General features: G+C 43.4%; 1 protein-coding gene and 1 long non-coding RNA gene across 2 annotated transcripts in view; one reads left to right on the top strand and one right to left on the bottom strand.

Annotated features, from left to right (window-relative positions):
• The window catches only part of SLC17A1 (solute carrier family 17 member 1), a 34,905-nt gene extending 12,113 nt beyond the window's left edge, over nt 1–22,792 (bottom strand). Inside the window, exons 1-10 of the mRNA XM_058732791.1 lie at nt 22,354–22,792; nt 21,040–21,121; nt 17,133–17,305; nt 11,978–12,211; nt 11,806–11,893; nt 11,363–11,449; nt 9,051–9,172; nt 8,770–8,931; nt 7,467–7,599; nt 7,229–7,376 (exon numbers count right to left, since the gene is read on the bottom strand). Coding sequence (XP_058588774.1) covers nt 7,229–7,376; nt 7,467–7,599; nt 8,770–8,931; nt 9,051–9,172; nt 11,363–11,449; nt 11,806–11,893; nt 11,978–12,211; nt 17,133–17,305; nt 21,040–21,073 — 1,181 coding nt within the window. The 5' untranslated portion in view covers nt 21,074–21,121; nt 22,354–22,792. The remainder of the gene's footprint in view (nt 1–7,228; nt 7,377–7,466; nt 7,600–8,769; nt 8,932–9,050; nt 9,173–11,362; nt 11,450–11,805; nt 11,894–11,977; nt 12,212–17,132; nt 17,306–21,039; nt 21,122–22,353) is intronic.
• LOC131513662 (uncharacterized) overlaps nt 1–26,770 on the top strand; it is a 99,940-nt gene that overhangs the window by 14,902 nt on the left and 58,268 nt on the right. The window lies entirely within an intron of this gene.

The following is a 26,770-nucleotide window of genomic DNA, read 5'->3' as shown; positions in this document are numbered from 1 at the left end:
TTTAAATTAATTGCAGCTCACTTTATGACCCAGCATATTGTCAGTTTCAGTAACTGTCCTGTAGGCAACTGAAAATAATTGGGATCCTCTCCTCGAGCACAGTGTCATGTTCCATATTCGTCAATTAGGTCAAGCCCGTCACATTTTGTTCTTGTCATTCTAGTCGTCCACGTCCTTACTAACTTCGTGTCTCCCTCATATTTTGTACAAGCTGTTCAAAGAGGTTATGAAAATTTCTCCCTCCGTGGTACATTTGTCTAGCTCTTTGAGTCCTCTCAGTTTGTACTGAATATAAATTAAGGCTGTATTCTTGGATTCAGAGGTATAATTCTGATATTTTTCTCTTCACCATTGTGAACTAACACTTTATTTCTAGTAGTGTTCCACTTTTTCCGATACTAGCATAGTTGTTTCAATCTTCTTTTGGTTAATATTTGCCTGGGATACCTCTCTATAGCCTTTAATTGCATCCGTGCTATGTCCTCATGTTTATTTCATGTTTTATTTATAGCAGGCTACAGTGTCCTTTATCATTGAGCTGGACAGTCTTGATACTCACTTGGAATATTTCATCCATATTGGTCTAATACAATAACTGATATACTTATGACTGTCTTTATCTGTTCACTATTTTCTTTTTGACCTCCGCTTTCACATTCCCCTTTTTCTTCTAGATTCATCGGTTTTATTTTTTCCATCTATGACAGTATTTCACTGTTGTTTTCAAGCACTGAAGATACATAGCATGTCCTTTTCACTTTAGTATGAATTATACTTGTACTTTTTCTCTACAACACTGGAAGCTTAGAACATTTTTAAGATTTTAATATTTTAACATTTCTGTGCATCTCCCTCTTTGCATTGTTGCATCCTGTATTTTAATTCCTTAATGCAGTTTGGTTTGATGTGCATTTCAACTCACAAGGTATTCTCTACTGTTTTGCAAATCAGTGGTCTCTATAATTACACACATATTTACCCCCTTATCACTCCTGAGTCGTCCTAGCACAATCAGGTTTCAATAGGGATAATTTCTTTTTACCTGAAAATTTTCTTTCGGTATCTCTTTTAGTGAACATCCACTGGTGACAATTTCTCTGTCTGAAAACATTTTTATTTTGCTTTGACTTTCGAAGAGTGTTTTCACTAGGTATAAAATTCTAGGCTGACATTTATTTCTTTTAGCACTTTATAGAGCTCATCTCATTACCTCTGGATTTCATGGTTTCTGTTGAAACCAGAGGTCAGGCTTAATATTGTGCTACTTGAAAGTAACATGCCTTTTCTCTCTAGTTCCTTTTAAGATTTTTTTTCTTTGTCTTTGGTTTTTGGCATTCTTAATGTGTATATTATAATTTACATGTCACATGGTTGAAATTCACAGAGCTTTGTGCATGTGTGGTTTACCATCTTTCATTACTTTAATATTACTTGGGGCTGTTTTCTCATAAAATATGGCTTATGTCCCATTTTATTTCTCCTTTCCTTCTGAGACTCAAGTACAGATTTGTTAGCCTTTTTACTTCATTCCACATTTCTGTTTATTCTCTTTTTTTTTTTCCCTGTATATTTCAGTTTGGATATTTCCTATGATACACCTTCCTATATACCAATCCTGTCTTCTCTTTGTGGCTAATTTGTCATTAAACCTATCTACTGGGGCGCCTGGGTGGCTCAGTCCGTTGGGCGGCCAACTACAGTTCAGGTCATGATCTCGCAGTCTGAGAGTTCAAGCCCCACATCGGGCTCTGTCCTGAGAGCTCAGAGCCTGGAGCCTGCTTCCGATTCTGTGTCTCCCTCTCTCTGCCCCTTCCCTGCTTGCTCTCTGCCTCTCTCTGCCTCCCAGAAATAATAAAAAAAAACAATAAAAAATTAAAAAAAAACCCTATTAAGATTTTAATTGCAGACATTTTATTCTTCAGCTCTCAAACTTCCATTTGATTGTTTGTATAGATTCCATTGCTGGTCAAATTCTTTATGTTTTCATCTCTTTTCTTCAGCTTTCCCCCCCTGGTTTCTTGGTATATTCATCACAGCTATTGCGAAGTTCTTCTCACCTGATAACTTTAATATCTCTATCAGTGGTAGGACTATTTCTGATGCATTTATGGTTACTGATCACATGGCCCTATCCCTTGTCATGCCTAGTAATTTTTTATTAAATGCTGGACATTGTGAATAAGAGCTGTAGGGACTCCAAGAATATGTCATACTTTTCAAGAAAAGATTCACTGTTCTCTGTACTAGATTTGGAGAGGAGGGAATAGATCGCTAATCTAATTAGGGAATGAACTAAGATGAGGCTAGGTTCCACTGTTGGCAAGAGTCAGTTTACCTCTAGAACCCCCCTAGGTATTGCACTCCATGTTGTTACATGGAGAGTTCAGTATATTTGGCCGGGGCCCTCCAGGCTTTGGTAGATCTTGTCTCCTTTGTACAGATAGTATAGGAAATTCTGCCACTTGCCCGGTCGAACTTCAGAATTCAACAAATATCTCAAGGAGAGAAAGTGACTTTATGCTCAAATTCTCTTAATTTCCAATGTTGTCGCTCCAGCCCGTGCACCTGGAAGCTTGGCTAATCTCTCTATTCAGAGAAGCAGCCTCCTCCCAGGTCCAAACCTGGATTATTAGCCATTTTACAATTGGCACATGACCCCAAGAAAAAAGTGGCAGGAACTGTCCGCTCACCTCAGAGGTGCTGTCCTCTTGTGTTTTTGGTCTTATTGGCCTCTGCTGCAGCCTGATGTCTTTTAATGACTGTTTTTGGTATGTCTTTTAAAGACTTTTTTTTCAAGTAATCTCTACACCCTATATGGGGCTTGAACCTACAACCCCAAGATCAAGACAGGCGTCCCTACTTTTGGTACTTTATTTGGCCTTTTCAAAGGTTTCCCACCTGGAATGTCAGTCATCCACAGCTGCTGAATCCTGTGTGGAAGTTGAACAGTTTTCTCAAATTTTGCTTTGCAGCTGTACAATGTTGGGTGCATAGAAACTTAGAAACTTATATCTTCTAGTGAATTGAAATAATCATTAAAAATTCTTATTTCTAGTAATGCATCTTGACTTAAAGTCTACTTTGGCTGATCTGTTTTCCTTGATTTTGCTTTTAACCTATTATATTTGGTTTTTGTTTTTATTTTAATCCAGATTAAGTTAATTTGGAACATATAGTCCTTTTATATTTTATGTTTTTTTTGATACATTTGACTTAAAATGATCATCATTCTTTATCCCACCAATTTTATGTTTCTTTTTAAACTTTACTCTTTACTTCTTTTTCATTGTTTTTTAAAAATATTTTCTTTACATCATTATTTTCTTCAGTAGTTACCCTAGAGATTAAAATACATATTCTTGACTTATTTTAGTCTAATATAAATGAATAGTCTTGCAAATTCCCATTAATTAAAACATCTTAGAACACGTATTCACATATTCATTTGTGCCTTTTTATCTTTTGTGCTGTTCATTGTGGTGCATTTTAATTTACATATTTTTATACCCTAATGGTATTGTCTTTTGTGAATTCAATAATTATTAGATTTATTTTATTTTTTCCTCTCTCTCTCTCTTTCTTCATTCCATATTTCTATGCTTCATCTGTGATTATTTTTCTTCTGTCCAAAGAATTCCCATTTAATAAGTTTTCATTGGGTGTCTGTTGCTGGTGAATTCTCATAATTTGCCTGAAAATATTTTTATATTGCCTTAATTCTTGAAGGAATTGTTGCTGAAGATAGATTTCTAGTTAACAGTGATTTTAGTTTATTTAATTATTTTTTTTACCTATTTGAGATTCGTTTCTAGCTTTCATCGTTCCTGTTCACTCTTATTATTTCTTCTTTGAAAGCAACGTGCCTTTTGCACTTGGCTGTTTTTAAGAGATCTCTGTTTCTCCCTCCCCACCTTTCTGGTTTTGGTAATCTTACTCTGACAAGTGTAGGAGCGGTTTTCTTTATATTTGTCCTGTTATCTCTTCGGTAACTAGGACATCTTTGACGACTGTGTTCTCCTCCCAGATTCAGAAGTCTTTAGCATGTTGTTACCGGGGAAAGGATGTGACCTATTTGTACTAAGAGAGGTGATTTCATTCCATAGTTGAAGAAATAAACAGAATCTTCGGTGTCAATATCCTGAATGCCTTGACAATTCCTCTGAAAACCATGATCTATCCATACGATGGAGCAGACGGTTCTTTTGATCTGAGAGTGGCAAGGGGAGAACGTGTGATGCTCTAATCCTCGTGCCATTCAATCCTCAAACAGTAGCTATTTGATATGAGGAATGAAAACAACCTGGAGGTTGCTGTAACGCAGGATAATCTTCTGGACAACCGTCTGCTCTAAATTTGCTCATTCCTCAGCTGCAACAGTCTGGGGTAAAAAGCATTTTGGAAATATAAATAGCCACTGAAGTAGACTTTCAATTTTATCCGTGTTATATTTTGGCGTACTATGATTTAGTAGAGCCCAAATAATATTCCAATACCTGAACTACAGTTGAGACCCACACGGAGGGGGTGCACAATCCATCCAGTCAAAAATAATTAAAAGTGGGGGCTCCTGGGTGGCTCGGTCAGTTAAGCGTTGGACTTCAGCCCAGGTCATGATCTCACAGTTTGTGAGTTCGAGCCCCCGGTCGGGCTCTGTGCTGACAGCTCAAAGCTTGGAGCCTGCTTTGCATTCTGTGGCTCCCTCTCTCTCTGTCCTTCCCCTGCTTACTCTCTCTCTCTCTCTCTCTCTCTCTCTCTGTCTTTCAAAACTAAACAAACATTTTAAAAAATTATTTGAAAAATAATAATTAAAAGTAATTCAAATCTTTTTTGGAGCCTTCTTTTAAGAATGTCAAGGCAATGACAGTTTCTTCTTAACGCATCACAGAACATCTTTCTAATTCTCTGGGCTTTTCTACTCTTGGTACCCACCATAAGCAATAGCGGCCACTACATTCTTAGGTTCTCTGTCTCACTCAATCCTAGTTTCCAAACAGTACTCTCACAAAACCACGTGTGTGTTTCTGCTTCCTTCCAGAACTTTCTTCCCCACCACCTCTGTTCTACTCCAACCTATATAATCCCTGTACTACTCTTCAGTTCTAACAAAGACCAAATTTCCCCGAGAGGACAATTCGGAACTGTATCTGCTTAGAGAACTCTCTCTAATAGGCAAGAGAAGTATATGATTAGGAACATTCTGCTTTAAGTAAGTTTGGTCTCCATCCCATTAGTAAAAGGCGATTAAGCCCTACCCATTGATACGGTTGAGCTATAATGCACGTATGCCCTAAAGACCGAGGACAACCTAGCTTAAGAGACTGAGAATTGTTTCTAGTTTGTGTATTAGGATATTTATTCTCCCCGACTCTACAAAATTAGCTGGCCGACCTGGAGTTTGGGTCCGTTGGGACAGTGCAACTCAGGCCAAGTGCTGTGTTACCCCAGCCCCTGCTGGTTGAGATATTTCAGGTCCTACTGAGCAGATGCTAGCAACTGGCACTGTTGAGGGAGTGACTACAGCTGGTCCACTTTGGAAGCAGATGTAGGTAGGTATGCACCCTCCGTCCTTATTGCTGCGTTACTTAACATAAATTCCTTACCCTGCTCTTTTGTTTCCTCGCCCACACTCATGTGGACAACATGATCTCATTCACACTGCGGCATGATGGGCACGTGAAAAATACTCAAGAAATGCTACTATTTGTAATTTCCTTTCTCCTTCTTTTCGTTTTTTTTTTTTTTTATGTTTATTTGTTTTTGAGAGAGAGAGAGCACAAGTGGGAGAGGGGCAGAGAGAGGGAGACACAGAATCCGAAGCAGGCTCCAGGCTCTGAGCTGTCAGCACAGACCCCGATGTGGGGCTCGAACCCATGAACCGTGAGATCATGACCCGAGCCGAAATCGGACGCTTGACCGACTGAGCCACCCAGGCGCCCCTCCTTTCTCATCCTTGACCTCAAAGTGCATAAGGCTCATTTGACATGGTGCTTTCTATATCAAATAATCCTTACACGTTTTTCTACAACTCCAGGTGATCAGAACACCTGTGGGCATTTTTAAGGAGGGCCTTGGAACTGAATGAAACAAATGGATACATGTCCTCATCACTCTGACGCTCACCTTGTGTAGATATGATGGACGAGGTTCTTTGTAAGAGTTGACAAGTGGATTATTTTTTGTTGATTTTGCATCTCTAGCCCCACGGCCCCTGCGTTACTAAACTTCAGAGAATCGTGTTCATAGTGGATCTAAGTTCCCCAGGGACTACTAGCCCCGCAAAGTACGATGTAGACAGCGCCCCCTGGAACTGTGCAAATGGCAGAACTGCTGCCATCAGTCACACTTAGTGTATCTTCAACAAGGGCTGAACTGGGGACCCTGGGTGGCTCAATCAGTGACGTGTCTGACTTCGGCTCGGGTCATGATCTCACGGTTTGTGAGGTCAGGCCCCATGTCAGACTCTGTGCTGACAGCTTGGAGCCTGGAGCCTGCTTCACACTCTCTCTCTCTCTCTCTCTCTCTCTCAAAAATACATAAACATTAAAAAAATTTTAAATAAAAAATTTAAGTTAAACTAAATTCAATTAAAAGGCGGAACAGTAAAGAGAGCAAAAAGATCTTGCTAGACGGATCTGGATTCAAATCCTAAGTAAGATCCCAAACCAGTGATGAGGTCTTAGACGGACAAGTATCTGACCCTCAGTTTCCTTGGTTGTTAAATAAGTATGTTTACTGACTGGGGGGTTGTCACGAAGATTCATGATATATAAACGTGCATACAGTAACGACGACAGCAGAGCAACTAACCTTTACGCAGTGTTCGCTGTGTGCCCGGCGCTCTTCTGTGTATTTGACCTGTTAACGTATTTAATCCTCTAATAACCCTATGAGGTCAACATTCTCTTATTACCCCCGTTTTGTAGATGTGAAGCAGGCACAGAGAAGGTAAGCAGGTAGCTTGAGCCGCGTGTTCACGCTTTTATCGAAACCGAACCTTCCGACTTTAGAACCTGTGCTCTGAATCACTGGGCTACACTTCATACACATAAGAGTTGCACACATTAATATATCATTAGGCACATAATTATCACTTAGAGGAGATTTCTGAACTATACTGATGCTTCTTTGGGAAGCATTTTGGCCTGCCGGCCATGAACTCACAACACGGTGGAAATCTTAAAGCGCCCTGGAGAGCTTGGATACAAGAAAGAGATGTTTCCCACCGTACCTGGGAGCAATATCCAAGCCATTTATAAGTAGTCCGGCCATGCAAAAGCTTCCTGTGGAACCAGTAAGTATCAGGAAAACGATGGTGCTGGAGAAGCTGAAACTCAAGTGAATCAGGCACAGACCGAAGAAGGGAGGCAGGAAAAGTCCTGGGGAGCCATCCAGACAACACAATTAGGGGCGTCCCGAAGATGGGGTGAAGTAACTCAAAGTGCTCGAATGTCCTGGCTGTTCCTTACCTAGTGTGCTGAAGAGCTTCCGGATGGTATTGAGGCGGAGAATATTCCTGGACAGGAAGAAGTCTGCAGCGTGACCTGCCAGGATACCAAAGCTCCAGGCAAACAAATAGGGGAGGGCTGACAGCAGCCCATTCTGAGAAAGAAATGTCATCAGAAGGATGAGTCCGGAAGCCAGAGCCATCCCTACACTGAAGTTCAGTACTGAACATCTGTATTGCCCTAGGAGACACCATCAACATACAACCACAGAATTCTGACTTGGGGCCACACCACCCAAAAGAAAGAGGAAAATAGCCTTGAGGTCAGACATAGTTGTCACGGGGTGTCTTGGTCAGATGAGTGTCCGACCCTTAATTTTGGCTCAGGTCACGATCCCAGGGTTGTGCAGTCGAGCCCCACATCGGGTTCTGCGCTGAGTGTGGATTGCTTGGGGTTCTCACTCTCCCTCTGCCCCTCTCCCCTCTCCCCTCTCCCTGCTTGCATGCTCGCACTCTCTCTCACTCCAGTAAATAAATAAATCAAAAACGGTTGTCACAGTATGTCTAGTTTTCTATTGGTAGTGTCACGGGAACTGAAAGTTCTGGATAACAGAGATGAAGACTACACTTGGGAATGGGGACAGCTGGCTCAGGGGAGAAAGAGTGATGACAACAATTACAAACATTTATCTGGTGCTTACTCTGGATCGCTGCTATTAATTCTTTCAACCCCTCCATGGTCTCGTGGAGGGCAAAATTGAATCAGAAAGAGCTTAAATGACCTCACTGTCACGTTGGCCCCTAGGCTGGGTTCCTGGAGGTTCACTGCAGAATGCCACTTTGGGCATTCCATTTCTACGGGAGTCTTTTCTGATTACCATGGCATCAGACATAAGGTTCCAGGCATCAGTGATTCTCCAAGTCAGACAAGCAAGGAGAGCGCCCGTCATTTCAAAGAAAGACCTGAGTCGTGGGTTCTCAGCCCGGGACTCATTGCCTTGTTCCGAGAGATAGGATGGGTGTGACTGGGCACGGTGGAGGGGAGGATGAGTCCCTGTAGGGAACGATGGTGTTGAGCCTTGAGTACTAGGGCAGGGCAATAATACAGTGAATGGCGGGGAAAGGCACTACGGGAACAGGACTGTGTTTTGCAGAGGCCAGACACGGTGCCTACACCTTTTGTTCCGGGAAATGGTGACATAAAAAGTGGAAACAGTGAGTCTCCAGGTGCAGAGCATCAGCTAGACAGTGTAGAGAGGCCAAGAGCTAGGACTAGAGTCGTGAGAAGTTTCATAAAGTTAAAAGGAGAGGAAAGGTGTCCTTACCTCTTTTACATTCACATGAAGGTTGGAGTCGACAAACGTCGGAGTGTAGAAAAGCATGATGTTGTTTGTCCAGTGGAAAGCAAAAGAACCGAAAACAATGGCCCAGAGTGGGAGAGACTTAATCATAGCCTTGATCGGCAGAGACCGTGTTCTTGAGCTGCTCTGGGAAAAAACAGCAACAACAACAAAACGTTGACTGTCAGCCCATTAGGAGAAGCTGGAACGTGGTTTCTTTGGGCACAGAATCTGGGAGCTGCCAGCGTGGAGCGTCCGTGTCCTACCTGCTGCTGGTTGAGGGATGACAAGATGTAGTTCTTCTCACTGACGCTTATACACGGGTGGGTCTTGGGGTCGTCATAGAACAGAAGGAACCAGAGAAGACTCACGCCACAGCCACAGGCGCCTCTCAAAGCAGAACAGGTTAGAATTGAAATTGCTTCGTCCGTAGTAAGTGCCCTTCCCACCTTGACGTGTCTCGTCATCGGTCCGAGAACCCGAACCTCCTCTTTCTTCTTTGCGACTTTACAGCAAGGCTTGCATTTTGGGCAGTCCTCTCTGTATCCGAGGCTGCCTCTGCCTCCAGAATGAATTTTGTGGAAAGGGCGGCAAGCCCTCTGGCCCTCGAGCCTCTGTCTCCCTCCACTCATGAGAGTGGACCTCCCTGCTCCTAGACAGACCCTCATCTCTAGATCCCCAATGTGTCCCACCGTGAGAAGACGGCACAGCCGAGACCTCAAAGGGCTTGACCATCACCTAGCTTTGGGAGCTTCAGTCTTGGCCATGCTCCTAAGATACAGCCCTGGCCTGAGGGATTATACAAGTCCTCCATGAGTTTGCCAAAGGATTTGTCGTTTTTGAGTGTTTTGTACTAATGACCCTTTAGAAATCCTGTTAGGACAGGGGGTGCAGTGCTCGTCAGTGAATCTTCCAGAAATGCATTCATTCATTCGAAAAGTAGTGATGAAATGCTCATTCTGTACCAGTCACTATTCTAGGCGCTGGGGGTACAGCAGTGGATAGACCAGACAGATATTTCTGTCTTCGTGGAGTTTCTTTTCTAGTGGATGAGAAGGAGATCATGAAAAGTAAGAAGGTAAAAGGTGTTAAATGTCAGTGGTAAGAGCTGTGGAGAGAAGTTGTGGGGGAGGAGGTGAGGAGTGTCAGGCTCCGTGGAGGCTGGGATGTGGATGTGGGGCCAGGCGGAGGGAGCAGAGAGTGCCAGAGCCCTAGGTTATGAGGCCAGTGTGACTGGAGAGGAAGCAAGGGCCGGGGCGAGGCGGTGGGGGGTGGGAGGGTCCTGGTGGCTCCGTCGGTTGAGCGTCCGACTTCGGCTCCGGTCATGACCTCGCGGTTCGGGAGTTCGAGCCCTGCGTCAGGCTCTGTGCTGATGGCTCGGAGCCTGAAGCCTGCTTCCGATTCTGTGTCTCCCCCTCTCTCTGCCCCTGCCTTGCTCGCGCTCTGCCTCTCTCTCTCTCTCAAAAACAAATAAGCATTAAAAAAAAATTTTTTTTAAGCATATTGACAACATACAACTCCCACCTCACTCTGTGGCCTGAGGACCTAATCCCAAGGTGACGCGTAAGTGGAGAGAAGCCCCCTAAGACATGGGCAATACGTACATTTCTGTGTGACAGTTTAGCCCTCAGAAAAGTCCTGTGGTACTGTCAGGGAATACTGATGTGCAGAAAGGTCAGCTTGCTCGCTCCGAGACGCGTGGTTAGTAAGCGGTCACCGACACTTAGCATGAATCACGTTTTTAGGGAGGGAATACGGTCCTAGAGGAGGAGCCTGGGGCAGAGCTTTGAAGAAAGCCAGGAGTTCGTGGCAAGGAGAAGAGGAAAAGTCTGCAGAAGACTGAGCAGGAATGGCCAGAAGAATGAAGTCTGGTCAGGGGGTCAGGCAGACCCTCCCCCCCGCCGCTGCCCCCGGTATTGTTGGATGTGATTGAGAGTTCAGGTTCAGGACCGAAGAACCTCCACTTGATTTGTGGGCATGGAGGCTTGGCCAGCTCTAACATTTGTGAGGCCCGGGGCAAGACACAGGAACATTTAAAAGTCGCAAATAAAGCTACTGATTTGTACTACACTGGAATATAATATGTCTTCTCGTCCTGTGTTGACCCCGCTAACTTCAGAATGGCCTGGAGAGAGACTTCTGCTTTCTGATCTGGCACGTAAGGAACTTGGAAGAGTCATCCTTCCCATCCTCGTGACCAGAAAAGTGTTGAGCAGACTAAAAATCAACAAGTCGTCTTCGATCCCGCAGAGAGTTGAGGTCATAGGGCAAGCTGTGGCTCCCCCAAATTGGAGAGACGGACAGGTGGACACAGAGAATGACGGCTCCCCGGAAGAGAGGACTGGAAGCGTAAAACTGCACGGAACCAGTACCAGGGCAGGAGGAAATTAATGAAGGCTGACCTCTTACCCTCCATGAGATTCATGATTTTTAAAGCCATTAACTTTATATAAATTATTACATTATAGTCAGGTTGTTTTTTTTTTAATTTTTTCAGTTCTGAATAATGACTGGGATTTTTTTTTTTTAATTTTTTCAGTTCTAAATAATGACTGGGATTTTACAGAAAGAGACTCACCAAAAATATAGAAGACCGCGGGCCAGCCCAGGGATTGGCAGATGAATCCAGTCACAAGCAGAACAATGAAGGGCCCCAGCAGAACCCCTAATCAGAAAGCACAAAGAGCGCCCCTAAGGAGCAGACATCTGAACCTAGAGATAATGTAGCGTCAGGGTAGCAATGAACGATTTCCGGTGAAATACATTTGTAGAGCAAAACACCGGGCAGAAGAAACGAATAAAATATTTGCTTTCCCCCCTCTCTCTCTCCCTTTTTCTGTTGTTTGAGATAAAGAAGCCTCTCCTTTCTAGACAGTTTCCGCATCTTTAAGGGGGCCTGCTGGAACAGATGGTTCCCAAAGCCCCAGACAGTTCAAAACACACGTCTTTTATAGCTCTAGGAAGAACACAGCACAGTGAGGTAGCAGTGACACTCACACCTTCGAGGCCCTAGGTCATTACCTGATAGACTCAGGGAGGTGAGTCGGCCTCGTTCCAAGGGTGGAGCCCACTTGACCCATATTGCGTGCTGAGCTATTAATGCTGACCCCTGAAATCAGAAGGATTAGGACATCTGATCTCTGATGCTTCCTGTGAATTTCAGCCCCGTTCACTTGTTGCGTTATCTTAGTACCTGGGAAACTCCCTGGGCCGCCCGACATGCGATGATCCAAGCTTCTCCACCTTCAGCGGCCATCGGCAGGATCAGGCTAAACAGGGAGCTGAGGAATAGTGCCGAGCCGATCATTTTCTTGATGGAGTATTTTTCAGACAAGTATCCAACAGGAATTTGGATGATGAGTATGCCATAGAAGATGGAACTGAAGATGATGCCCTGGGTTTTAGGACTCCATTTGTACACGGGGTTCTGGGGGGGAAAAGAGAGAGAGAGAGTCGCATGGAGCCACTCTGCATCCTGGTGAGTTACTGTGATAGTCAGGGATGCGGGGACACTGGTCTGCAGGCTTCCTTGGGGTCAAGGAGCTCCCCTCTGCTTCATTTACCATCATGGGACCTTTGCTGCTCCTTTATAACATCATTTCCTGTGGGTACTGACATTTCACACTGGTATCTTCAAGGCTAATGGCGAGTCCTTGCACCGTCTCTACCCCCAGTACGGTGTAGACGTTTAATACTTATTCCTGGAACATTGCTACTCTGCGTGTCAAGTCTTCTGTGGAATACTACACTTGCCGCCATCATTAATTGCCTGTTGCCTTCTGTCTTCCTCCGACTCCTCCGTTAAGTTACCCTCGTTCCCCAGACAGACATTTCCCCACATACGTACTACAGTGATCGATCAAAACGTGAAGAGAAGGTATCAGGCCGAACCGTGAAAATCATTGGATGAGACAGTGAAGGAAGAGGGCCAATTCTCTTTTGGTGCTTGGTTCTCTCCTTTTCTAAAATGTTCTGTCTCGTGTTTCCAAAATCCTCCCCTGAGATCTGTCAACTCACTTGTATTCCACGCTCTACTGCCTGAGCACAGCCTCCTGTCACCGGGCCACCTCTGCTCTGAGCTCCTGTGTCTACTGTTGCCTGTAAATATAATTGCCTCCCTAGTTTTTAGCTGCATTTTGTAATTTCAGGTTACAACTCAGATCTGCTCTGTGGAAACAATTTTCTGGTGAGTTTTCATCTTTTGGATGTGTTTGGAAAATACATGCTGTATTTTCTCTCTCTCTCTCTCTCTCTCTCTCTCTCTCTCTCTCTCTCCCTCCCTCCCTCTCTCTCTCTCTCTCTCTCTCTCTCTCTCTCTCTCTCTCGCTCTTCCATCTAGTTCCTTTGTATGGCTACGAAGAGAATTCCTTTTGTGTGATTCCGATGTGAAGGAGATCAGTTTCCCTGGATCTTCTAAAGAGGCTCTTTTTTTTACGTGTGTGGCCCCTGCGAATAGCCATTTCTCTAGAATATGGGGTTCTCGATATTTAAACCAAAGCAATGGAATACTACAAATGTTTCAGGATATCGTTCAAGGAAAAATTGGATAAAAAGATTTTAACAGATTTCTGAGGGACAAACGATGCAATAAACTGCATACTTAATCTTTGACATAAAATGTACAACTTGACACGTGTAATTACGTGCACGCTCACAAAACCGTCACCACAGTCAAGGAAATGTACGTGTTCCTCACCTCCAAAAGTTTCCTTACTTCTTTTTGTAATTCCTCTTTCCTGCTGTTCTCCCATCACTGATCTTCTTTGCCTGTCACTACGTCATCGTTTTTATTTTCTGGAGGTTTTCTGTAAATTCGCCATACTTATTTTGAGTTTCATCCATTTATTTTTAGCATTCATTTATGATTAGTGCTAAGCAGTACCCTGTTTTAGGACTGTACTATAGTGTGTGCATTCATTCATCTGTTGAACCTTTTTATTGTTTCCAGTTTGGGGCTGTTACAAATAAAGCGACTGTGAGCATTTACGTACAAGTCTCTGTACGGACGTGTGTTTTCATTTCTCTTCAGTAAATACCTGGCATGGAATGGGGGGATCATACGGTAGGTCACTGAAGTGACTGTACCATTTTACGTCCTCCCCAGTGATGTTAGAGGCTTCGGTGTGTAGTCATAAACCTTTATGGATTTAATTTGCTTGTCCCTAATGACTGATGATGTGGGACATCTTTTTGTGAGTATTTTCCATCCTTCCCTGTATCTTCCTTGGCGAAAAGACTGTTTACATTTTTCCCATTTTTTTATTGGGCTTTTGTTTCATTTTTATCGAGTTTTGATAGAATTCCTTTATTAGACAGGATTTGCAAACATTTATCCCTGTCTCAGGTCTCTTTATTCTCTCAACAGCTCTTTGGAATGGAATGGAATGGAGTCCAATTTTATGTATTTTCTTTTGTGGATCAGGAAAAAAATCAGGAGTTTATATCTGTGTGAGTTGGTTTCTGAACTCTCTATTTTATTTCATTGACTTTTTTGTGAGCTATACCACACTGTTTTGATTACTATAACTTTATGACAAGTCTTAAAACCAAGTAAGTGGTATTCGTCCTACAAATACTGACTTTTCAACAAACATCCAAAGACAATTCACAAATGGTGGTAGAACAATTGTATATCTGTATGTAAAAAAAGAATCTTCAACCCAACATACATAAAAATTAAGTCTAAATGAAGTCTAAATGTTTAAATGTAAAGCCTGAAATTATACAACTTCTAGAAGAAAACATAGCAAGAAGAGTGTTTTTTTGCCTCGGGCTATGCAAAGATTTCTTAGGTAGAAAAACGAAAGCATTACCCACAAAAGAAATTTTAATAGAAGTTCTTTCTGCAGAAGGAAATGAAATCGCTCAGGAACATGGATCTGTATTAAAAAAGGAAGTGCATCCGAAAAGAATAAATGAAGGGATAAAATGTTTTATTTTGGAGGTCCCTGCGTGGCTCAGTCAGTTGAGGGTCCCGACTCCTCATTTTGGCTCAGGTCATGATCCCAGGGTTGTGGGATTGAGTCCCGCCCCGCATCGGGCTCTGTGCTGAGTGTGGAGCCTGCTTAGAATTCTCTCTCTCTCCCTCTGCCTCTCTCTCTCTCTCTCTCTCTCTCTCTCTCTCTCTAAAAGTAAATAAAAAGAATATTTCACTTTGAATTATTCTAAAAGATAACTACTTGTTTAAAGCAGTAATGTAATCATGTATTTATAATGTGGATACTGAAATGAATAACAGCACTTTCCCAAGAGACGGGAGAGCAAAATTAGGAATAATGTGTTATAAAGTACCTGCAGTGCACATGAAGCAGTTTGGTATTATTTGACGGTGGATTTAAATTTTTTTTAACATTTATTTATTACTGAGAGACAGAGAGAGACAGAGCATGAGCTGGGGCAGGGGGCAGAGAGAGGGGGGAGACACAGAATCCAAAGCAGGCTCCAGGCTCTGAGCTGTCGACACAGAGCCCGATGCGGGGCTCGAACTCCCAGACTGTGAGATCATGACCTGAGCTAAAGTCAGATGCTTAACCGATGGAGCCACCCAGACACCCCGATTTGATGGTGGATTTAGATGATTAAAAAATGTATATTGTAAATGCTGGGGCAACTACTAAATCAGGTGTGTTTTGGGGGCTGCCTGGGTGGCTCAGTCGGTTAAGCATCTGACTCTTCATTTTGACTCAGGTCATGACCTCACACACAGTTCAAGAGTTTGAGCCCCATGTCAGGCTCTCACTGACATTCTAGAGCCTGCTTGGGATTCTCTCTCTTCCTCTGTCTCTGGCCCTCCCCTGTTCGCTCTCGCTCAAAATAAATAAATAAAAAATGAAATGAAACAGGTGTTTTTTAAAGTCTAAATGATACATGAAAAGAAGAAATAAAATTGAATCACTTAAATAATTAAACCCAGAGAAGGCAAAAAAGAGAATTCAAAAAAAGGAAGCAGAGAAGAGATGTAACAAATAGAAAACAGTTACCAATTTTATATTTGTCTCTTTCTCCTTTCAGTTCTAACAGTTTTCACCTTCTGTATTTTGCTGCTCTGTTGTTAGGGACATGCATGTTCAGGATTATTGTATCTTTTTGGAGACTTGACTCCTTTATCATTAGGTAATACCCCTTTATCTCTGATAATCTTCCTTGCTATAAATTCTGCTTTGTCTGAAATTAATATGGCTACTTAGGTTTTCTTTTGATTAGTGTTTTCATGGCTGCATCACATCTTTCTTTATCCCTTTACTTTTAATCTATCTGAGTCTTTGTATTTAAGAAGAGTTTCTTGTAGATTCCATGTCTAATGACCTTTATTTCTTATCCATATCTGATCATTTCTGTCTTTTAACTGGTATATATGGACCATTCATATTTAAAATGATTATTGATATGGTTGGATTAAAACCTACCTTTTTTTTTTGTTAACATTTCTCGTATGGCCAGCCTGTTGGCAATAAATTACCTCAGTTTTTATTTGCCTGAAATAGTCTTCATTCTTTCACTTTGGGGGTAATTTCATTGGATATAGAATTCCATTTTGGCAGATTCTTTTTCTTTCAACACTGCAAAGATTTTTTCCCCTTCTCTTCTTGTTTGAATGGTTTCTGATAAGTCTTCTAAATTCGTCTCCTTGTTCTTCTGTCGGTAAGATACTTTTCTCTCTGGCTTCATTCAGGATGTTCTCTGTGTCCTGGTTTTCTGCAACTTAAGTATGTCCAGTCGGTTTTTCTTGTTGTTAATTATTTGCCTTTTTGGTATTTATCCTGTTTGGTGTTCTCTGAGCTTCTTGGACTTGTGATTCGGTGCCTGCCAGTAACTTTGGAAAGTTCTCCGCCATGAGTTTGTCAAGTATTATTTCTTGGGATTCTTTCTCTCTAACCCCTCTCCCACTCAGGTGTGCTCTCTCCCTCTCTCTCAAAATTAATAAATAATATCATATATTGAAAAAAAATTAATAAATAATAAAAACATTAAAAAAACCAAATGTTACTTTTGCCACTCTCTCTTTTCTTTTTCTCTTTCTTTCTTTCTTTCTTTCTTTCTTTCTTTCTTTCTTTCCTTTCTTTCTGTTTTGCTTGGCCAAACATCTCAATTCTAGACACCCTAATGCTTGGTTTTTATCCTTCTTCACAGGGAAGGATTCACACAACAAAGCCCTTCACAAATATCGAGGAATGCTGTAATCATGGGACATGTTTAGTTAGGTCATTATTAGCAAGGTGGTTGAAGCCTTAGACTTCTTCTTCTGATTATTAGTGTCCCATCAATTATGATAACATGCAATCTCTACGCCACCTAATTAGAAAGACAGGATTTGCAATTTAGGACTACAGACAGTATTTTTCATATACCTTCATGACATCCAGGCTCTCCTCTGTGGAGGCGTTGGGCACACCGTGTGGGTCCGAGCTGTTCACCATGACCACCATTGTGAGGCTCAGACACATGCGCTGTGACATTATGATACTGTTACAGACGTGCAAGAGGAGAGACAATCCGTAGCGGAAGGAGCAAACACTTGGAACTAAGAAGTAAAACAGAAAGTGTCCATTGTTAACACAGCTGAGGTAAAAGCAGACAGTGACTTTAGGAAGGGCACTCGGAAACTTGGAGCCATTCTAATATTATTTATTATATATTTTATATTTTATATATAATATATACTTATATATTATATACATACTGTATATAGGTAATCGCACAGTTCGTGGGTTCGAGCCTCACCTTGGGCTCTGTGCTGACAGCTCAGAGCCTGGAGCCTGCTCGCGATGCTGTGTCCCCCTCCCTCCCTGCCCCTCCCCCCCTCATGCTCTGCCTTTCGGCCTCTCAAAAATGAATAAACGTTTAAAAAATTTTGTTTAAAAAGAAAGGAATTAGACTTTTAAAGGTCGATACTGTATCCAGCCAGCTAGCCAAAAGTCACTGTTGTTTCTAAAAATACATCTGCTGTTTGGGGTAGGTTTTCTACGTGGGGAATACGCAAACAGTGATGATTTCGTTGGTTCTTTGGCGATCCTCGTGTCTTTAATTTCCTATTCTCCTTGGATCAGAACCGCCGGTGAATTGTTGGCCGCACTTAGCATCCCTGGTTTTCATACCATGGTTCCTGATTTACACGGAGTAGCTCTGATGTTTGTACATTTCAGACAACGCTTGTCGAAGGCTCTTGTCGAAGGCTTTGTTGTGGATGTGCTCTCCTAAGTGTGTTTTCTCTTGCTGTGTAAAAAAAAGTCTGCAAACCTAATGGCCTAAAACGACACCCATTTGTTAAGACAGTTCTGCAGTTGAGAAGTTTTAGCATAGAGTTAGCATAGTACACTTAAGTTTTCTGCTCATGATCTCAAAGGCTAAAATCAAGGGATCAGCCAGGCTAAGTTCTCAGCTGAAGGTTCTAAGCAAGGATCTATTTCCATTCTCGCTCAGGTTATGGTAAAGATTCAGTTGTCTGTGGATACGGTACTGAGGTGGCCGTCTCCCTGCTGGCTGTCGGCTGGGAGATGCTTACAGTTCCAAGCGGCTGTTCCTGTGACTTGTCATGTGGTTTCCTGCAGCTCTGAAACCAGCCCGAAAGAATCTGGCTTAATGTTGAACCCTCTCACACTTGGACTCTCCCTAGCTGCTTGGTCTCTGACCTCTAGACCCAAGTCGAAGGGCTGGGTGATTTCCTGGATGATTTCCCTATTTTAAGATCAGCTCATTTGGGACCATGTTTAAATCTGCTAAATCCCTTCAGGCGGCACCTAGCTTAGTGTTTGCTTAAATAACTTGCGGGAGGTGCACACACACCGGGGGCCAGAATCTTAGGGGTAGTCCTAGATGGCTAGCCACCACAGTCCACCCTCTGGTCCTTAAAAGTTCATGTTCATCCCCCACGCAAAACACATTCACCCCCTTCCACGGTTCCTTAAAAGTCTCAGCTTATCATACAATATCAGCCCACGTCCATTGCCTCCTCCAGATCTCATTAGCTCAAAGTCACAGACCTCATCGAAATGATCTTAAACCCATGTGAAGGAGGTTCCTAGAAATAACCCCCGCTAGGGCACGGTATTTCTGTATCTGCGGACTTACGAAGGGGGAGACAAGTTACGTGTCCCCAGTACTCCGGCCACACATGCTGCGGCACCCTGGACGCTTGCTGCGGCTCTCCCAGTTCCAGAAGGGGGAGAGAGGGTAAAAGGGCATTGTTGATTCTGAAGTGTTTTGAAGTTCAGCTAAACAAATGTTGGATTTGCTGCTAAGTGGAAAAAGAAAAAAAAAGGCAGTAATGCCTGGAAAATTCGTTTCCTGCACGGCTCTCCCTTTGTAAACAGATAAAAATAGTAGGCAAAATATATTTAAAATAAAATATGTCCTTAAAAGTATGGATGATCTGCCAGGAAAAATGAAATACTCAGGCCGAGGGTTCTGTGAAGAACGACTCCTCAAGGCATAAACTGATCTTTGAAGGCAGATTTTTTTCTCTGAAAGCATTTGATCTCAGTGTCTTTTGTTTGTTTTTGTTTCTGTTTTGCCTCCCAGGGCTTGGGGACAACAGGAATCAAATACCAATCCCCAGGCAATGGGAGGGGTCTGGTAAGAGACCTTCTTCTCAGATACTCAGATGCCAGACACCTCCTGGCTCAGTGAAGGGTGAGCACACCGACACACAGCCTTGCCAGGGGCACTGCTGAAACTTTCGCCCTGTGCAGACAGGCCCTGGAGCGCAGCAGAGGGAAGAAAACCATTCACAGTCATCAGCCAGTCCTTCCAATGGCTTGTAGCCTAAAACTGACTGTCCAGGGGCCATCAGAAAAATGTCTCCAGCCGCACATGGATGCACACACCCTGAGAATGGCTTGCTCCAAAGCTTTCTAAACCTCATCTTTAAAATCAAAAGGAAAGGGGCACCTGGGTGGCTCAGTCTCAGGTTAAGGGTCCGACTTCGGCTCAGGTCATGATCTCACGGTCATGATCTCTAAGTTCAAGCCCTGCGTCAGGCTCAGTGCTGACAGCTCGGAGCCTGGAGCCTACAACGGAGTCTGTCTCTCTCTCTCTCTCTCTCTCTCTCTGCCCCTCCCCTAATCGCATTCTGTCTGTCTGTCTGTCTGTCTGTCTGTCTGTCTCTCTCTCACTCGAAAATAAACATTAAAAAACATTTTTAAAGAAAATCAAAAAGGAAAACGAATGGACCTGGAAAACTAATAGGAACACTGGGGGAAAAAATCCCTGGAAGAGAGAAAAAAGCTTCCAGAGAGCCAGGGGGAGCAGGCCTCATGTGCAGAGGAGGGTTCGTGTCACGATCGTCGAGGGGCCTACTTCAGTTTATCCACTTACTCCAGGAAGAACGTGAGGAACACACCGCAAGAGCCTGACAGGAAGGAAACGTTAAGCAGAAGGGCGGAATCAATGATAGATGCGTGTGAGCTTATGTGGTTTATGTGCTTTTATGTTTAGGCGTTTTATACACTCCTATGTAAATTTGAGTATCGATAAAGCGGACAATAGAAAAATGACCAAAATCACAAAAAAGCAAAAATAATACAAGAAGAAATGTGAGATGTAACAGACCCCTCATCTTTACATAAATTATTCCTTGCCCCCCCCCCCCCACTCTTCCGGGATTCTGTTCCCTATGACACGCACGCAATTCTAAGACCATGGTGCTACTTTCTTCTCGTCCTTTCCCTGCCCGACTCAGAATAAACAGTTTTCAGTAAATATCCACGTGTTGACGTCCAAGGATGCGGTGACTCAGGACCATTCATCCTGTCTTCGCTTCCATCCGTGTCTTTCTCCTTGAGACAGGGCAAAGGTAGTTGACCTCTTTCTGGTACCCTCCACCACGTGATTAAGTGGACGAGTGTGTAAGAATTGAAATAATACGAATTGTTTTTATTTAGGTTTTTCTTTTTTTTTTTTTTTAAGTTTTTCATTTATTTTGAAAGAGAGAGAGAGAGGCAGAGAGAGAGGGAGAGAGAATCCCAAGCAGGCCCCGCCCTGTGAGTGCTCAGAGCCTGACACGGGGCTCAAACTCACGAACCCGTGAGATCATGACCCAAGCCGAAATGAAGAGTCAGATGCGTCATCGACTGAGCCACCCAGGTGGCCCTAGGGTCTTCCTAATGGAAAACTTATAGCAGGACGAAGGTTTTCACCTCTTTTCCCGGACATTCCTAAGGCCCTTTATGTGTTTTCATGGAAAAACGTGCTCACCCAGAATCTGTGATGTCATGTAAGAAGGAGAAAGCGTAACCAGTGAGACAGAATAATTTCTACCTTTCCTAGGAGAGAACTGGTTATCCATCTGCATGAATGGGATTCCGCTTTCTTCTTTTCTTGCTGCCGGGTTTGGTCTCCACTGCAAGAGCAAAACACTTTGGTGCCAGCGTAACAGGGAAGAACTGACTAAACACCACCCAGTACTACCTTCTGATTGAAAACACGCATCACAGGGAAACGCTGCATACACCCGCAGCCACTCACCTCAATCACGTGTTTCCTCTGACGCTGCACTTGGACGCTTTGTGGGTTGATTAAAAATATACAACCCCCCTGGAAACTATTTTTAAAAAGAATAAAAACCCTGCTAACCCATGATTCTATGTGCCGTGAAAATATCCCTCAAAAGTGAACCAACCGAGCAAAAACTGAGGGAATTCGCTGATGGTAGACCTACCCTGCAAGGAATGTTAAAAGACATTTTATGATTGTATTTGTAGAACAAAAAATTAAAGATGGTTTTCAGGCAGGGAGAGATTGCTAAAGGGCAGAAACTCGAATGTACCAAAAAAGAACGTCCGAAAAGGAGTAAGTAAAGGTAAGATAAATTATTTTTTCTTCTAGCTTAATAGAGCTGGAAGAGAACTCTCTGTGGGTTAATTTCTCCTTCTCACAGGCAGGCGGATCATTCCGCACAGGACTTTCCCCTTGGACAGACCGGCCGCTGCTGCTCTGTCTGCCCTTAACCGTCCGCAGACGCTGGTCCTGGGCTCGTCTACAACTTTGACGTTCGGCCCCATCCCCTTAGATGACCGGATGCTTGAAAGACAAATTCCTGAGGTTGGATTTGCAAAGTATTTTTGAGTAAACAGCTGGTCCACCAGCATTATCATTTGTCGAACTGTCTGCTTGGCTGCTGTTTATTTCAAAATACACACACGCACAGACACACCCACGTGCCACACGCATCCTGTACAAGCACACACGTGCTCTGCGCCCACTTACGAACGCATCTCAACCCACACATACAAACTCCAGCACAGACATCGCAAACATACTTCTGCATACTTTCCACCGTACACACCACAGACACCCCCACACCACTCACACAACGCCACGCAATGCACAACACGTGGCTTCTCTTTCCTTGTCTGTCCACACAACTGCTCTCCTCCCCTTAATCCCTAGAAATAGGTTATTTTTACTTTCCCTTGGGAAAAATCTGTGGAAATAGATCTTGCCCCCAAATTTCCCCAGCTTGCTAAATTGATAGGATCTTTAACGGAGAAGCCCCCCCCCCACCCCCTCAACCATCACTCTGGGGAACTGTTAATTGCGTTTAGTGAGTAGCAATATAAGAGTGAAACTGACCTGATTCAGGACAGAAAAGCAATTCCTTCTTCCCTTGGATGACTTTGAACTTTTCAAAAGTACTGAATTTCTGGATTTACCGATTTTAGCCCCACTAATCCTTCACCAAATCCTCATGACGACCTCGTTATGTCAAAGTTAAAAGCTTAATCTTTAACTTTCACCTTTCCTTGAGTCTTCAGGGGAGGAGTATGACTGTTAGAATCTTCCAGTGGACTAGAAACGTCCTGGAAATCCGCCATCAAATTCATGACCGTAGTAGACAGCATCGCTAGTCTCCTGCCAGGAGGGAGAGAACCAGCCTGGTAGTCAGTGCTCGTAGGACAGATGTTTTCTATTGAGGATGGATCTGGATTCACAGTACCACTCCTACAGGAATGCTGTGGCTTTTTATGCCCCATAAATGCCCCGTTAGCTTTTTGCCAGCCTGCCTGCCTTTTTCCCTTTTTTTCCCCTTCTCTCTGTCTTGCTTCCCTTCCCTTCCCTCCCCTCCCCTCCCCGCTCTTCCCCTCCCCTCCCCTCCCCTCCCTTTTGCAAAGGCCACATCTGTCTGACATTCAGGCTACTCAGAGAGAGATGCATTTTATTAAAGTATATCCTGCAAAGGGAGTGATTTCCCCATGGCTTCTGCAATGAGCAAATTCTCCTGGTTCCGCCAGCTCTCCGTAGGTATACCCGAGAGTGCTTTTACCTTGGAGTTCTGTGAAGGCAACCTACTGATCAGATAGGAACATCTGAGCCCTTAAATCGGGGATTTTGGACGATAGTTTCTTACATACATAAGATTATTTTTTTTAAAAGATGTGTGAGAATGCTTATAAAGTGCCTAATACATGTTTGGCACTTAGCAGACACTACAGATTGAATCAGTTATTTTCTCTCTAAAGAAATGCTGAAGACTTTTTTTTATGATGATTTATCTTTGAGAGAGAGAGAGAGACAGAGCTTGAGCCGGGAAGGGGCAGAGAGAGGGAGACACAAAATCCGAAGCAGACTTCAGGCTCTGAGCTGTCAGCACCGAATTTGACACAGGGCTTAAACCATGAACCGTGGGATCACGACCTGAGCCGAAGTTGGACGCTTGACCAACTGAGCCACCCCGGCGCCCCGGGAAGTGACAAAAACTGTAACTTGCTTGCCCAGGAGACTTTGCTGTCGTATACATTCAGCTGGATTTTTTTTCCTTGTGAGAATTCCAGATTCTGGTTTGTACGGTTTGAGGGCAAGGCCGGTGGTTTCTGGCATTTTCTGACCATTTAGTGGTTAAAAGCCCCAGATCACCAGTTGTTCAATGTCCATGTTTTAAGTAAACAACGTTCCCACTTTAGTATCAACGTCCCTGCTTCCAGTTACTGATTACCCGGAGGGAAGTATCCTTCTGTGTGTTGGCTCCAAAGCTTTCTGTTGCTCTGTGATACATACGCTTTCAAATCACTGCTGCGTTCTACATTTGGATTCTGTGCTTTTCTTATTAAGGTTTTAGATGTAACATTATATTGGAATTTTCAAACGTGCAAGAAAAGCAGAACAGTCTAATATAACCACGTGCCCATTAATCAGTAATTATCAACGTGTGGCCACTGGAGATACACATATAGACATATCTCCAATGTTTGTTTTCTGTAGCATTTTAATATTTATTTGTTTTTGAGACAGAGACAGACAGGGCATGAAGGGGGAGGGTCAGAGAGAGAGGGAGACACAGAATCGGAAGCGGGCTCCAGGCTCTGAGCCGTCGGCACAGAGCCCGACGCGGGGCTCGAACCCACGGACCGCGAGATTGTGACCTGAGCCGAAGTCGGACACTCAACCGACTGAGCCACGCAGGCGCCCCTGTTTTCTGGAGTATTTTAAAGTAAACCTCAGATATTATGTTATTTCTCCCATAAAAAGTACAGCATGGATATATAACTCATTAGTGCTTTAAAAAAAAAAAAAAAACCATAACTAGCATGCTGATAAGCGCTTCTAAAAAAACGGTAATCCCTTAATACCATCCGAGAGCTAGTCGTTATGAAAATGTTCCCAGTTGCTTCAGAGTTGTCCTTTTACACTCAATTTATTTAAATGAGGCTCCAAACAAGATCTCCCTGTGGCACTTAAGTGTTACGACTCTCACCTCTCCTTAATTTTGTGACCGTTCCTTCCTTCACTTTATATTTGCTGTTACTTAAAAACAACAACAACAGTCGTAACAAAACAAGGCCATTTGCAGAGTGACTTTCATAACTGATTTGGCTAATTCCTTTTAGTGTCGTTTGATAAATTTCTTTATCCCTTAGAGCCCGAAAACTGCTCGCATATGGAGAGGCTTGCTTAGATCCAGGACAAGAAGAACTCATGGGGTGCCGGAGACTTCCACGGTGGCGGCCTGTCTCACTTTGAGTGACATAAGATTGCTCAGTGGGTTCAGATATTCTCAGCTTGATTGGAAGTTCTCAGCCTATGGCCTTTGCCCGTTGTTGGTAAATGCTGAATCAGTAAAAGATCTGTTATTTTATTGCAAGTTGCAAAATGGTGATCTTTCGAATTCTATCATGCCTTCTTTAGGTAGGAGCTGGAATTTTCTACAAAACAAGAAATTTGCCTAGTCTAATATTTGGCTACCCTGAAGTACAGATTTCATAGGAAAGTCAAGATACTTTATAAAGTTGTAGAGTAATAATTTAGTGCCTTAGCAAAGCTAACCAAGGAAAATTATGACCTCTGGGTTTTCTTGGATGTGTTTCAATCTGCTGAGTCCCTATTTTTTGATGCTTAAATGGTCTCTTCTTTGGCCAGTAGGAAGCTATTCAGGCCGGTCTCTATTGTCCTTAAGACCTGACCTCGTTGTCTGGGATAGCGTCCTTGTTTTCTAACACACACACACACACACACACACACACACACACACACGTACATTCCAAGCTCCTCTAGCATATTTCCTGTTCTCAGACCTGGGCTTTCTCATGGAATGCAGGTTCCTTTCAGTAGGAAAAAGCATCCAGAGACCACACTCTAAGCATTGAGTATTCATTGCTCCTAGGTCCCATGGCTTCTAGGCCTTTTCAGTGGAAGAACTTCAAAAGTTGTTGTTTTTGTTTTTTCAGTTACAAACTCTGTGTGTTATTTCCAATTCAAATGAAATGTTTGAGGGATTTTTTAGAACCTCTGATTTGACGCTCTTGACTTTTTCTCTTACATTGAACATCTTGATTCCTAATAAATATAATTACTTTTTTGTTTTATTGTAATGTACCTGTATACTTGTTCAGTGCCTACCCTGAAGGCTCAACAAAGGCATGGCACAGCCTCAGAACCTCTGGGGCTTCAGTACAATAGTCCTGTCCCTTTAGTACTCATGGTGACAACATGAAGAGCTTGTCATTAGCACGGGACATCCTTATTAGAAGGACATGTTTTGACAAAGACAGACATGTGCAGAGGGAAGAAGATACGAAGATGCAGGGAGAAGGCCATCTTCAAGCTGAGGAATTCTGGAGGCTACCAGGAGAGAGAGTCACGGGACCGATTCTCCCTCAACGCGTGGACAGAATGGACTTCGCTGACATATTCAGACTTCTCTATCTGTGAGACAAGAAATTATGGCTTTTCAGCCACCCAGTTGGTGGCACTTCATAATGGCGGCCCCAGGAAACGAATCCACATGCCCACTTGATTATCTCATTATCACCACTAACGTGTCCCAAAGTCAATTCGTTATCTTCCCTCTAAAAAGGATTCCTCTTCTTGCAGTCTCCGGCCAGGTGTTCGGACCCTGTCTGTGCAGTCTCTCAGGTTAGAGACCCCGACTCCTTAGTGTCTCTCTTCTCCACCCCAGCTCTTCCCACCCTGGTTCAGTCCTCATCACTGCTATGCGGACCACACCGCAGACAGTCATTTAATAGACTTCCCGGTTCTGGAATTGGGCCAGAGTGTTCTATCCAGAGAGAAAATCTGTGCCTGTCACTCTTGCTTTGTGGGATACCCCTCAAGCTCCCTAACGTGGCAAACATGACCTTTATGCACTGGTCATACCCCCCTCTCTAAGCTCCTCTTCTGTTCTTTCCCAACTGATCATGCATGATTCCTTTCAGAATCCATCCTGTTGTTTTTTGTGGTTTTTTTAGGTTTATTTACTTTGAGAGAGAGAAAGCAAGCACACAAGAACATGGGTGGGGCAGGGGCAGAGAGAGAGGGAGTCAGAGAATCCCAAGCAGGCTCCATGCTGTCAGCACAAAGCCCGATGGGGGCTCGATCTGACGAACCGTGAGCTCATGACCTGAGCCAAAATCAGTCGTCGGGCCCTCCACTGACTGAGTCACCCAGGCACCCCAGAATCCATCCTGTTTCTTGTTCCCATGCTTTTGTACAAGTGGGGCTCCAATGTGGAGAATCTTACCATAAAACTCCCTATTTAGCTCAGGAATTCCTTGCA

The sequence above is a fragment of the Neofelis nebulosa genome, chromosome 6, assembly GCF_028018385.1.
Source record: "Neofelis nebulosa isolate mNeoNeb1 chromosome 6, mNeoNeb1.pri, whole genome shotgun sequence".
In the NCBI taxonomy this organism is placed as follows: domain Eukaryota; kingdom Metazoa; phylum Chordata; class Mammalia; order Carnivora; family Felidae; genus Neofelis; species Neofelis nebulosa.
This window is presented reverse-complemented; position numbering and strand designations above follow the sequence as displayed.